Below are 13,166 nucleotides of genomic sequence, written 5' to 3' on the forward strand. Positions count from 1 at the left end.
TAAAGTTGACTCAAAGTTTCCAGTTTGCAGAAACTCTCCAAAACCAAGCTAGTGTTTTCCAAAGATTCCCAGCACTATCATTTCTTGAGACTGAATGCCCTCGTGGTATCAATGATCTGGCCCTTGTTTTAACCACAAGCGTTAGGGCATCTGCTGCTTAAACTGGGAGACCACTCCAAATCCTCAAAGTTAGCTTAGAGAGCATCAGATTGCAACCCGTCCCCCTCACCACCATATAAAAAAATCTTTCAAATTGAAGAGACAAAGTTTGATCTCTTCCACGTTGGGAGCTGAAAACAATAGCGGCTTTCTGCTCTAGCACGAGTTCAAAAGACTACCGAGTGACTGCTCTAAGAATACTGGGTTGGAGATGGCTGAAGAAATGCACAGGCATCCTCCTGCGACTCGGTGCCCCCTTAGCACGAGGGAAATTCTGCCCCCCACCCCCCACTAATAAAGCAACAGCTGGTACTATACTAACTAGGCAGACGCGGGCAATTGGAAGGTTGAGCGTTTGGCAGAGAGGGGGCGAGATCTGGGCGGTTAAACAACATCCTGCTGTAAAGAGCCAGCGAACTAAGAATGTGTAGTAATGACCTAATAATGTATAGGTTTTTTTTAAAAAATCAAGTGGAGATGGATGACTGGTTGGATTGATTCCAGAGGCGTGAGTCCCCGGTTGCTGCAAGAAAATACAGGAAGTGAGGTACCACGCTCAGGCGCGAAGTGGCAACCCCAGAGTTCTCAGCACTTTTTTCTGGAGTGGATCCCGGAGCGCGCAGAGAAGGTCCGCCCATCGCGCAAGGGCCCCTGTGGGTCCACCTACTCGCCTCTCCTCGCAGGTGGTACCCGGTCAGCGCTCGCCGCCCGCCCGTGAGGAAGCTGCTATGCAAACTTCCCAGCCTCGGAACCCTGCTGCTGCGAGAGCCGCTCCGCTGCGGCCGCCGCTGCCGGGAGGCTGGTATTCAACCTCCCCGCCCCCCGCCGCGGTTAAAGTTTGCTCCCCATTCGCCGATCTCCCCCCACCTCCGCCCTCGGGCTGGAGGACCACAGAGGAGTTCCTGGGTCCTCCGTGCACAAACACACCCACCAACAAAAGAAAGCCCATTAAATCTTCCCTCCTGTGAACTCGAGCCCCAGCGGATACCTCTTTGAACTGACCCCCGCCCCCGCAGCCCCCGCAGCCCCCGCGCTGTCTGGGGTTCGCCCAGCCCTCCCGGGCTCCCTCCCTCCCGGCTGCGCACTTTTGCAGCGCGCTTGGTCTTTGATGTCTCTTTACATTACGGCAGAACAGCCACACGCTCTTCCCGGGCGCGGGGCTTTGTGTAGCGAACTGACATTTGGCCTTGATACCTGTGTCTCTTGGTGATTGCAACAAATTTCTAAAATAAATATTCTACTTTGATCTCCCGGCCTTGCATTTTTAATGGACGCTCCGAACATTACTTCATTAAGAATAAGTTTTTCAGGAGCCCAGAGTGCAAAGGGAGGGAGGCTAAACAGCAGTTGGTAAAAGTCTCTCTCCAAACTTCAGCTCGCGCCTGGGATGGCGGGAATCCTGGCCGGGTTTCATAAATAGAGATGAGGCCGAGAGCAAGGACTTGGAACACTCAAGAGAAGGCCTACTGTGGGCCCCCCACAGTCCTAAAGACTTTGCATCCATTACCTCTTTTAAGCCTGCAAGCACTCTACAAGGTGAGCACTACTAAAACCTCCATTTTGCAAATGGGGAAACTGAGGCATAAAGAGGTTGAGTAACTTGCTTGCCAAGGTCACCAACTAGAAAATGGCAACCAGAAATCTGGCTTCACGTTTTCAGTCCGAGATTTTAACCACCAAGCCACTACTCTCTTTTGCCTTGCTGATGGTTTAATTAGGGGCATCTTGGAGAAAAAGTTCTCTCCTATAACAACTATGGAGATATGTTGGCTTTTCTTGCCTTTTTGTTAAAATAGCGAACAGATTCGGCAAAGGAAAATGCCTTCCAGCCTGGTTGGCCCACCTCGGCCCGCCTCCTGGGGACAAGCGGGTTCGAAGAGTTAAAAGGAGCCCGAGAGGAAACACGCTGAGGGACTAGACCCGCTTCGACAGTGCGCACATGTGCCGGTGCGCGTATGCGCCACCGGACTCCCTGCCTCTGACCTGCATCCGGGAAAGGGCTCCTTTGGGTCCCAGGCTTCGCGGGGACTTGACGCGGTGGAAAGGGGTAGGTCTGACGGGCCTCGGAACAAAACACTAAGTCCCCTCTCCTTCCCCACTCCCAGAGCACCCGGACCTCATCTTCAGGAGCCAGACTGCGTTAGCCAAGCTGTGCGGTCACTACTCATCGTTCCCGGGGCGACACCTTGTTGGAGAGAAGGTGGGCGTGCGAGGACCGGGCGTGTGAAGTGCTCACAGTATTTTGGCTGCATGCGGCCCATTCGTCTTCAGCAAGATGTTTCTATTTCACTGGCGGGCCCTGGACATGGGGAAATGTGGGCCTGGTGGCGTAGTGTCCTGACCCCTAATGGGAATGCAGAGGGCACCAATATTCAGCCCAGACTCCGAATCAGAAGCCTGTTGGAGTTGGGCTAATCGCTGGCGCCCAAGGGCGAGTTGGGCCACCGGCTCCATCCTCTCATGTCAGTCCCAGCCGCGGTGCGGGACCCGGGAGGACCACTGGAGGAAGGCAGGGCGCGAGATGGCTCGGAGCCTCGGAGAGACGAGACAGTGTCCTCTGGGAGGCCGGACGTGGAGCCGGGTGGGCCCACTCCGTTGCGCGGTCTCGTGAGCCGTGGCCGCCGGCCGGAGGCCTCTTTGGCGGTTCCTGGTCCCTTAATCCCTCCAGTGCGATGAGGACCTCGCGGCGCCCCGCCCGCCTCTTCCTCCTTCTCCTCCCCGCGCTCCCCCAGGAGGAGGTCCCGGTGTCCTCACCACCCCGAAAGGACTCGCCTTGCGCCCTGGGCTGGAGGGAGGCAGGTGGCCGAATGTCCCTCTTCCGCCAGCTACTGTGGGCTAGAGAGGGTTTGGGGGGAACACACTCTGTTGAGCGTTTCCCGGAGCCGGGCGAAGCACGCCCCGCGCCTGAAGAACTTTGTTTTCTTTCCAAAGGTGATGGGAACAACAGTTTTTATTGACTTTGCTTTCCGGTTAGAGGGCCTCACACTATTTGTGGTTTGTTCAACAACGAAAGGCTTCCTCGACCGCGCCTTTCTGTTTTCCAGTAGTGCCCTGGTAGGTCTGTGCGGCTTGCAAGAGCGCGCACTCACTTGGCGGGGTGAGGGGGAGAAATTGCTAGCGTCGCTGGGGGCGTTCGGTGGAGTCTAATAGCGGTCAGCCGCCTGTCCGGCCCTCCGCGGCTTCCAGGGCTGCCTGCCTAGAGACAGAAAAGCGAGATAGCAAAAGATTTTCCCTCGGGTGTATATTATGGGTTGCTCTGGGTTTCCTGCCAAGCCTAGCTTCGGGGATAAGCGTAGCACTGGTGTTTTTCCCAGGCTCACTATTTGCAAAAGTTGTGGCCCGAGAAAACTTCCAGGTCACCAGCAGGAACGTCACAAGAGAGCCCCAGTCACTTGTCAGGCGGGAGGCCCCGGAGCGTGCGCGCCACCCACCGCCGCCCTGGGCGGCCGCCCGGCCCCACCCCGGGTCACAGCCCTGCCCGCGGTCCCCCGCGGCGGGCAGGCGGGGGTGGGGGCACGCGGCTGGCGGGGCGCGGTGAGTCCCACGCCCCGCCCCGGGAATTCCCTCGGGTCTGTGGTGTGCGCTGCTGTTCGGGTGCAGGGTGTGTAAGTACGGGGGGAGGGGAGAATTACCCTCATCTCCTTCTCCAAGTCCCGCGCCTGGAAGCTGAAGGGAGATTTCTCTGGAGATAACAAAGACACTTTGTCACTTTGGGCGCTGCCTCGGTGCAAATCTTTAATTGCAACGGAGTGGGGGGCGGGAGAGAAGGATCAAGTGTCTCAAGCAACCCAAGCGCGGGTCTCCAGGCGGCAAGGCCCCCTTTGATCAGGAAAATCCAATTATTTGTGTATATACATTTCCCACATAGTGATTACTTCATTAATTGTCCCGCCTTTATCTCCTCCCTTCCCATCCCCCTTAATAATCAGTTCTTTTATCCAGACCAACAAACACACCATAGGAGCTTTGTGGATTCAAAGGATTTGCTTTCGCTTCTGAAAGAGCCGCTATTCTTTGATGATTGGGTAGCGGCAAACTTCAAAGCCATAAATCTTCCCTCTGACTGGCTGGCGGCCCAGCAAAGTCCTTATCAAATTCTTGGAGGTGATCCTGAAGCGCTCAGACCGCGCGCGGGGCGAGCGAGCCGGGTGCGGCGAGGGGCGCGAGCGGGGAGGGCCCTGGCGCGCAGAGCTGGCGCTGGGGAGGAACGCTGGGCGGTCGTTCGTCCTTGCCTTCGGGTCTCCATGCCTCGGCAGCGCCCTGCTCCGCAGCCAACGGCCAGCAAGCTGTAGCCATGGCCGCCGTGGCCGTCCTCCGGAACGACTCGCTGCAGGCCTTCCTCCAGGTCGGGGCTGGGCTCGAAGGGGGCGAGGGAAAGGTGGGAAGCGTAGTGCCCAGGTCTCTCCTGGCACTCTGTGCACCCTGAATCTCAAAGGGAACCCTGCTCAGCGGATGCCGCTGGAGTCAGACCTCGGGGTGCTTATGCCAACTTCACACCTAGCCTTGGTGTCAAGAGTGTGGCATTTGGGGGAGGGACGCGCGGATCCGGAGGTTGTTCGGAGTTGTGCGTCTGGCTGAGAATAGGGCCCGAGCTCAGCCTGCTGGGCCATCCCCCGGATTTCAGCCTGGGGCGGGCGGGGGAGGAGAGCGAGAGTGGCGTGGAAACAAGAGCTTAAAAGATGGGAGGGAGGGCAGATGGACAGCCGGGCTGTGGGTGTTTCCAGACCCTTTCTGATCGCGGAGCTGGAAGCGGCCCGTCCGATCCCTCTCTCCTCCCACTTTGTGCTTGCTTCCTCTGAGGCCGGGTGGCTTCTCTTTGCACCAAGTAGTTTAACAGGAAGCGCTCGCGCGCTCCGCATTCAGGTAGCATAGGCACCAAAAGTTTCCCGGGACTGGTGGGTGCGTGCGTGTGGTGCGGTGGCAGGGGAGGGACAGCCGGTACGGGGGAGGGGCAGCGGTATAACAGCTGGCGTGGGGGTGGCGGGCCGGCCGGGAGACCGCGCTTGGAGCGCTAACCTTTTGTCTCTTCTCCGCCCTCCCCCGCCGCCGCCCATGCAGGACCGCACCCCCAGCGCCTCCCCGGACCTGGGCAAGCACTCGCCCCTGGCGCTGCTAGCCGCCACCTGTAGCCGAATCGGCCAGCCGGGCGCCACGGCGCCCCCGGACTTCCTGCAGGTGCCCTACGACCCGGCGCTGGGCTCACCCTCCAGGCTCTTTCACCCGTGGACCGCCGACATGCCGGCGCACTCCCCGGGCGCGCTGCCGCCCCCGCACCCCAGCCTGGGGCTGACGCCGCAGAAAACGCACCTGCAGCCATCCTTCGGGGCGGCGCACGAACTGCCGCTCACACCCCCCGCTGACCCCTCGTACCCCTACGAGTTCTCACCGGTCAAGATGCTGCCCTCGAGCATGGCAGCGCTGCCCGCCAGCTGCGCGCCTGCCTACGTGCCCTACGCGGCACAGGCCGCGCTGCCACCCGGCTACTCCAACTTGCTGCCCCCGCCGCCACCGCCCCCGCCGCCCACGTGCCGCCAGCTGTCCCCCAACCCAGCCCCCGATGACCTCCCGTGGTGGAGTATCCCGCAGGCGGGCACGGGTCCGGGGACCTCCGGGGTTCCGGGGAGCAGCCTCTCTGGTGCCTGTGCCGGGGGCCCCCACGCACCTCGCTTCCCCGCCTCGGCGGCCGCTGCTGCCGCCGCCGCCGCCGCCGCCCTGCAGCGGGGCCTGGTGTTGGGCCCGTCGGACTTCGCGCAGTACCAGAGCCAGATCGCTGCGTTGCTGCAGACCAAGGCCCCCCTGGCGGCCACGGCCAGGAGGTGCCGCCGCTGTCGCTGCCCCAACTGCCAGGCGGCGGGCGGCGCCCCCGAGGCAGAGCCGGGCAAGAAGAAGCAGCACGTGTGCCACGTGCCGGGCTGCGGCAAGGTGTACGGCAAGACGTCGCACCTGAAGGCGCACCTGCGCTGGCACACGGGCGAGCGGCCCTTCGTGTGCAACTGGCTCTTTTGCGGCAAGAGCTTCACGCGCTCGGACGAGCTGCAGCGGCACCTGCGAACTCACACGGGCGAGAAGCGCTTCGCCTGCCCCGAGTGCGGCAAACGCTTCATGCGCAGCGACCACCTCGCCAAGCACGTCAAGACGCACCAGAATAAGAAGCTCAAAGTTGCGGAGGCCGGGGTCAAGCGGGAGGACCCGCGGGACCTGTGAGCCTACCGGGGGATGACTCGAGGCCTCTCCCGCCTCGGACTCCCTTCCCAGCACCTCTTCGGGGAGGTTCCGGGGGCCTGTGGGCAGCTGGCCGAGGGGAGACCCAACAGAGGCACTTGCCCCTTCTCAAAGCGACGCCAGGCTCCCAGCTTCCCTGGCCCGGGCCGCGGACAGGGACCCTGTGCCTAGGAGGAGCAGGGGAGGTGGGATTGGGAGCTCTGCGTCACGCAAGGGCAGTTTCAAGCTCTGAACATTCCCACCGTCGGGGAGACCTACAGTTTTGGGGGACCACCCTGGGCTGACCTTGTATATAGGAAACGCTGCTGAATTAAAGCGGAAGGACCTTGGAGATTTGAAACAGTGCTCGGGTTTTTTGCTAGGACCGGGCCGGGCTTTGTACAGGTTATTTAATAGCTTTGTTAACTATTATAATAATTATAACATTAATAAAAATGTTAACTTTTGTCCTCAGCTCCATGCAGAGCTACAGCATGAAATGTCTCTGTAAAGCAATCAGCAGTTGCAGCGTGAAAATAAATACGTTAACTCCGGGGTCACCTCGGGAGGACCCCGCTGAGGCGGTCTCATTTGATCTTTTCTTCTTCCGGGAGACTACTAAAGCGTTCAGGTTTCACCGGGAATTTGAAGGTTCCTGTAGGCTGCCTGTGTCGGAGGCTTCTTTGGTTGGGAAGGTTCTGGGCAAGTGTGTTGGGTGCATGATGGAGGAAGTAGGGCAGGGTCAGTTTTGTGGTAAAGAGGATAGGGCAAGATTTTCCGATGACTCCTTGAGTTTCTCGTTAGGCCTTAGGACTTGACCAGAGACTGTCTGGCTTCTCTTAAAAGTTTGATACCTGCCGCACACACACTACACGTTCTTTTTATCTGGCGAATTCTCGGTGGCTTTCCATTTGTTGGTACTCTCAGGACAGAGGTCACACGCGAGCTGCGCTTGCTCCTGGCAGCTGGCTATGCTGGTGTCTGGAGAGGTGCTAGGGACTCAAGGATCTGTTCACAGAGGAGATTTTGGAGAGTTGCAGGGAAGCGGCCCTTGTTCAGGTCGGTGGGTCTTTGCCCAGGAAAGAAACGTCACTCCTGTGTTTCAGCCCCGTCACGATATACAATGCTGTCTTGCTTGTTTTCTTCTTAATCATTTTGCTGTGGAAATCTTAACGGTCTTGTTTCACAATAGCCACTTAGGGATTTCTGGCTAGGCCTGGAAGTTCACTTCCATTTTGTATCTTGGGATTTTCTTTTTTAATCATTGAAGTAGAGTAAGACTTTTCTCAGAGAGGAGCCAGGAATACTCATATCTAGGTTTCTCACCTGTCTCTAAAATTTGAAGTTTTAAAGTTTGCAAGTGTTTTTTCAAGTGTCTCCTCAGCTGGCTCCTTAAGGTTTTCTAATATTTGAGTTTTTAAACCTGAAACTCAAACCTTAATCTTCTGATTTAGAATTAGCAAAGAACAGAAAATGTTCTAAATTTGTTAATATGTTAAGCTAGCATCATTAATGCCAAATTTCAATGGAACTGAATAATCTTTTTATGGTGGTAGAAGTATATATAAATTGATAGGATTTCACAGTTTACTGATTGCTGTTACCTTGCCTTTTGTTTGAAGTCAAACTGAAGGGTAAGTTCTTAAAAGCTAGGAGGGTTGTACTTGAGACTTACTTTACTTATGTATCAAGTAAAACACGAACATCAACAAATTGAAATAAAAATTACTTTTATACTCCTAAGAAATAGCATTTTTACTCTGTAACTTGGGACAAGGTAGTAAATGAATATTAGAATCATTGTGGAAATATGCCTTAGAACCAGTTACTCTCATTAGAGATTTTGGAACAGTTTAATAAGAAATTAGAAAATGAGTTTTCGGGGTTCTTTACCTGGAAAGGGCAGTTTGGGTTAGCTAAATTTTAAGGGTATGGCAGTTTTGCAAGCAAGAGTAATAAGTTGCTACACACTAACAATATACATCTAAATATGTGATCTTAGTCTAAATCAAGATTCCTGAGAGTCATTTCTGTGAAGAGCTACAGAAACTCCCACTTCTGAACTGTGCCCTGGGATGGACCTCAGAGCCACAAAAGGGTTTTTGGCCGATGATAGGGAAAGAGGAATCCTTGTTAGTAAGAAGACCAAGGGCTTTGGGCTCAGAAAATGTGAAGTGATTCTCATGCAAAAGAGAATGCCCTTGGTAGAGAAATAAAGGTGGCAATTTTGAAATGAGTCTACTATTATTGACAGCTATGATCATTTAGTATCCAAACAGATGAAGTGTCACCGATAAAGTTACCTTATATTTTTAACTTTGTGGTTGTTAAGAGAAAAAATAGGTAAAATGTATGAAATTTAATATCTAAACAGATGAGGTGTTGAAGATAGTTTCCTTATAGCTATAACTTTGTGGTTGAGAAAAACTAGATAAAATATATGGAATTTATCTAAAAATACGGTATGTAAAAAGCAGAACAAAGTCATTTGACAAAATAACTTTCTTATGTTTTCACTTAATTGAACCTGCAAATTTAATAAGTGTGGCAAAAGTACCGTCTCTAGACTAACTTGGTACAGCTGAAAGTCTGCCTTTTTGTACCACTGTAAATCTGTGTTCCGATTACTTGAGAAAAAAATGTTTATGCCGTTATCCAAGTGGAAGCCAGGAAGCCACAGTAATATGATATTATTATCCAAGTATAGGAAAACATTTCATGTTTATACTGAAAAATAAGCTAATAAATGCTGAGAAATACAAGTTTGACAATGCAGAAATGTAATAGATTTTATAAGCTGTAAAAACTTGAACTGCTGCTGCATGCTTTATTTGTTTTATAAAACTGCAACCAGAGTACCATTTAGGACTTTAAAAATTACTTTAAAACAAATCAATATGCAAGAAATAATATGCATAAATGATGTATAATTAAGCACATTTAGCAGAAAATTTAATGAAATTCAAATTAAAAGTTCAGAAGCAAATTAAATGTAAACTAAAATTTATTTTTTATTTGGAGTTTTCCCAACATCAAAAAGAAAGTTTAGTCCACCAACTGTATGCAAGGCTTTACTTAAAGACCCCAGCACCCAATTCAATTAAGTCTTAAAAACTAATTGAAGAAAATATGTTAATGATTGCCTCAAATGTCAATAGACATTTTACATTTTTAAGCAACTGTTTTAGTAGTATGCAAATAGAACATAAAGTGTCATATTTTAGAAAATTCTAAAATTAGTATGAAATGATTATTTTAAATTTAACACTCAATTGATAAATGAACCATTTTGACCAAGAATTTAGAAACATGGAAAAATTGAGTTATCAGTAATTTAGGTAATTTGGAATTGTATGTTTCTGAACTTGTTAACAACATTCCGTAGTTTTCTGCTTTTCTCAAGGGAAAATTGTGCAAATTTACATTTAGCTGACCATTAATTTGTAACAGTTCTTGTAATGAATGAAAGGAAATTATAGTAAAGAAAATATAACTGTATTATTCACCTGTGTTAGTCTTTTCTAATTTCAGTTAGAGTTTAAATCTTATAACTATATTGTGTATATTGTTTTAAATTATTTTGCCTTAAGTCGGTCAAATGACATACCAGTTTAAAAATTAATCTTGATGAGCATGCTTCTTGCAGAAGCCTACTTGAAGCAATGATATTTGTAGAAAAGGCAGTTTTTCACCCCAGTTTGCACTCTGTTTCTATACTAATACTTGGGTTTTTTAAGTAATCAGTTTAAAGCAGTATCTTCAGTGTTTCCCATTTATTTTGGTTCTGCTGTGAATGTTACGTCACAGAATGTTACGATAGCTGTAGCTATGACTTCAAATTCATGTAAACACCTGAACACCTGTTTAGGGCTCTAAACTCGCAAACCACTTTTACTTGCGTTAGCTCATCACATTAAATAATGACAAGTTGAAGTAAATTGACAATATCTCGCTGGGAAATACTCTGTTGTGGAATCAGATTCAACACTCAAGCTTTGTTTTATAGTAAATGTAATTATGGTTTGCCAACATATTGAGGGCCACTCAAAACAAGTCTTATTAACGTGGTATTAAATATCTTTACCTTCCTCTGGTTTGCATGATAGAGGAGAACTTTGAAAGAGTATGAGACCGAGGACAGCTTTGAAATGAGGATATGTGCCAACATAGTTTGATAAACTAGGGAAAACATCTAGATAGAAAGACATATGTTGGTAATGAGATATATATTTAGATCAATACACCAAAAGGACACATTTAATTATTGCGCCACTATAATGGTAACCTGATTAATGTGGCGTTCAATATATGTAAACAGTAAATTCTTCTCTGGTGCTATTCAGACTCAACACATTTTTGCATAAAGATCTTTGTGTCAGTTGCTCCTCCCTTGATTGTTTTTAAAGAATCTGCAATGTTTCAAATTAATTCATGGACATTGTAAGATAACACATAATATTCCGTACTATAACGAATAAGTGATATTGTTCAAAGATGTAATCAAACAGCTATGGACCATCACAACTTTTTTTGATAGTTTCGCAGTTGTTTTACTGTTACAACTTATTACCAGTTCAAGATTTGCACATGATGATTGATAGAGTATATATTTTTGATGACTTCCCTTTCTAGACGTTATATACTTTTCTTTCCATGTCTTTAGTGATTATGCTGAAGCATAATCCCCAGTGGGGTGTTTGACACTTATAATTCAGTCCATGCATGTGAACTGCAGTAATTTCTGCACAACACATAATAAACTATATTAACTAATATATTTTGGTTGTCTACCTAATACCAAAATTCAATTCAGGGGAAATAAATCAGGTTCCTAGTTTCATATATGAAAAACCTGCAGCTTTCACTTTTCAAAAAGTTGTTTCAGCATTATGAAGATTCAGTCTACCTATTATAAAATGGAAGTTTGTTTTACAGCAAAACTACTCATCTAATTTTTTTTCATTACTTGTCAAAATTCTAACGTCAAAAATTTCTAACGTTCTAAAATTTTCTGAAGTCTAAGGGAGTGTATAGATATCATCTGATTTTTTAATATAAAGTTAAACCGTTCAGTCATATGAGTGGTTTCTAATGATTTTATGTTTAGCGTAATCTAAAATACGGATGGAAAATATCTGCCCTCAGCTTAATTTCATCCAATTCACAAGCTAAACCCTCATTTATGCTTACGGTTGGGAAAAATGTGTCCTAATTTGAAAAGTATTGCAATTTCCTAAAAATATACATAAGGTGCCATGAAAGCTTATTTCTCTTTGCAAGTTTTATTCATATAGTCTGTATACTGTTTTCTTTTTCCATTTTGTATGTCTTTTTACTTGTGAATGTCACGTCTTCCGAATATCCATGGTCCTCTCTAACATGGAAACTCATTTTGTGTCATATGTCTCTTCATTTTCTTAAAGTATTTATGCCCAATTTTTTTATTTTACTCCCTCTAATGCAGAACTTGACGGGATTCTAAACTGTAGTTATTTTAAATCTGTTGTATTTTTAATAGGCACATATTCTTTGGTCTAAATTTTACATGCGAGTGAATTAAATTTATAGTTCTATTTCTAGATTCAAGTCATGTTTTATTTATGTAGTACATGCTGATGTTTACTGTGGATTTGTGAACATCAGTGGGAAAAGATTTCCATCACAATTGAAAGTAAAATTGTAAAATATGATAGAGGATTATGGTATGAGGTAATCCCAGGCTGGGTAGATTTTAATTAGTAAGAAGCATACAATAGACGTAGATTACCTAAATCTGTAAATGTAGCTGTTTATTTATTGAGCTAAAGTTTCCATGAAGGGGACGTGAAGTAAGACCTATAAGCATTTAGCTATTTATATTCCTGATTGAGGTTATTATATTTGAAGGAGACGTTCTTCTCTCATAGCCTTTATTCTCCTCTGTTTCATCCTTTATGAAGTCCATGTCATCTCTCCATAGTACCACTGACAACTGCCAAGAAAGTCATTGAGGTAACAAATTTTGTACTGAGCCTAGATTTGGAGTAGAAAGTTGCTAAATTGCTTTCTAAAGAGAAAGCACTCCCTTCATCAGTCGTAATTCAGGCTTGTCAACGGCAAACCTATGTGCCCTGAACAGCTAGTAGCTGGAAGCTGTGGGGCTGTAGCTGCCCTTTGCTTCTGTAGCAGGGAGATCTAGAAGTAGGGAAAAGGGAATCAGGTCATGGAGAATCATATGACCATGGGGAATAACAGACAGGATATTCCTAAAGGGATTGAAATAGGGTCACTGAGTAGAAGCTGAAGGGAAAGGTTTGAGCAATTTGTTTTTGTTTTAGACCAAAGGTGAGTATGAGGAGGGTGTAGGGAAGATGTGGGCCTTGAATGAGGACATTTGGACTTAGGTGATCTTTAGGGTCTCTTCCAAAGCTGAAATGATTCAAATCTAAAATCTGTAGATCAAAAAATTCAAATACATTTTATTATGGCTACTAAACATGCAACAGTAGTATGAGTATTCCTGGCATATGATTTCAGAAATCCAGTTTTTGACCATATAGTTTGTTCTTAAATAGTTAAAGATGTTAAAGGGGAGCAAAGTTAATTTGGGATAAATCAGTCAGCCTCTATACAAGTTATATCAGAATTTAGTCACATGATCTTGATATTGGCTTCTGAAGATAACACTTCTGGGTGTGTCACTCTTTGTAAGTGCTGTGCTATTAATGCACATCCCCTAGTCCTGTTTCTGTGTATGGGAATTTCACAGTAAAATGACAGGATTGAAAAGTATAGGTAACTTTTCAGTAATTAAGTAATATAATTAT

At 47.9% G+C, this 13,166-nt stretch overlaps 1 protein-coding gene across 5 annotated transcripts; it reads left to right on the forward strand.

The window, feature by feature from the left end:
• The first annotated feature begins 1,317 nt into the window (after positions 1–1,317).
• On the forward strand, positions 1,318–11,941 carry SP5 (Sp5 transcription factor). 5 transcript variants are annotated; one of them, XM_087435381.1, is made up of 3 exons: positions 1,321–1,695; positions 2,265–2,359; positions 5,218–11,941. In XM_087435381.1, exon 3 carries the CDS (start codon positions 5,395–5,397, stop codon positions 6,361–6,363), a length of 969 nt encoding a protein of 322 aa, XP_087291507.1. In that variant the 5' UTR covers positions 1,321–1,695; positions 2,265–2,359; positions 5,218–5,394; the 3' UTR covers positions 6,364–11,941. The 5 variants fall into 5 exon arrangements, with proteins under 5 accessions (XP_087291506.1, XP_087291507.1, XP_087291505.1 ...); XM_087435380.1 differs by lacking the exon at positions 2,265–2,359 and having other exon boundaries at positions 1,318–2,206; XM_087435379.1 differs by lacking the exons at positions 1,321–1,695; positions 2,265–2,359 and adding an exon at positions 2,378–3,213.
• The last annotated feature ends 1,225 nt before the right edge of the window (positions 11,942–13,166 follow it).

The sequence above is a fragment of the Ceratotherium simum genome, chromosome 9, assembly GCF_057802395.1.
Source record: "Ceratotherium simum simum isolate JZ-2026a chromosome 9, ASM5780239v1, whole genome shotgun sequence".
Lineage (NCBI taxonomy): Eukaryota > Metazoa > Chordata > Mammalia > Perissodactyla > Rhinocerotidae > Ceratotherium > Ceratotherium simum.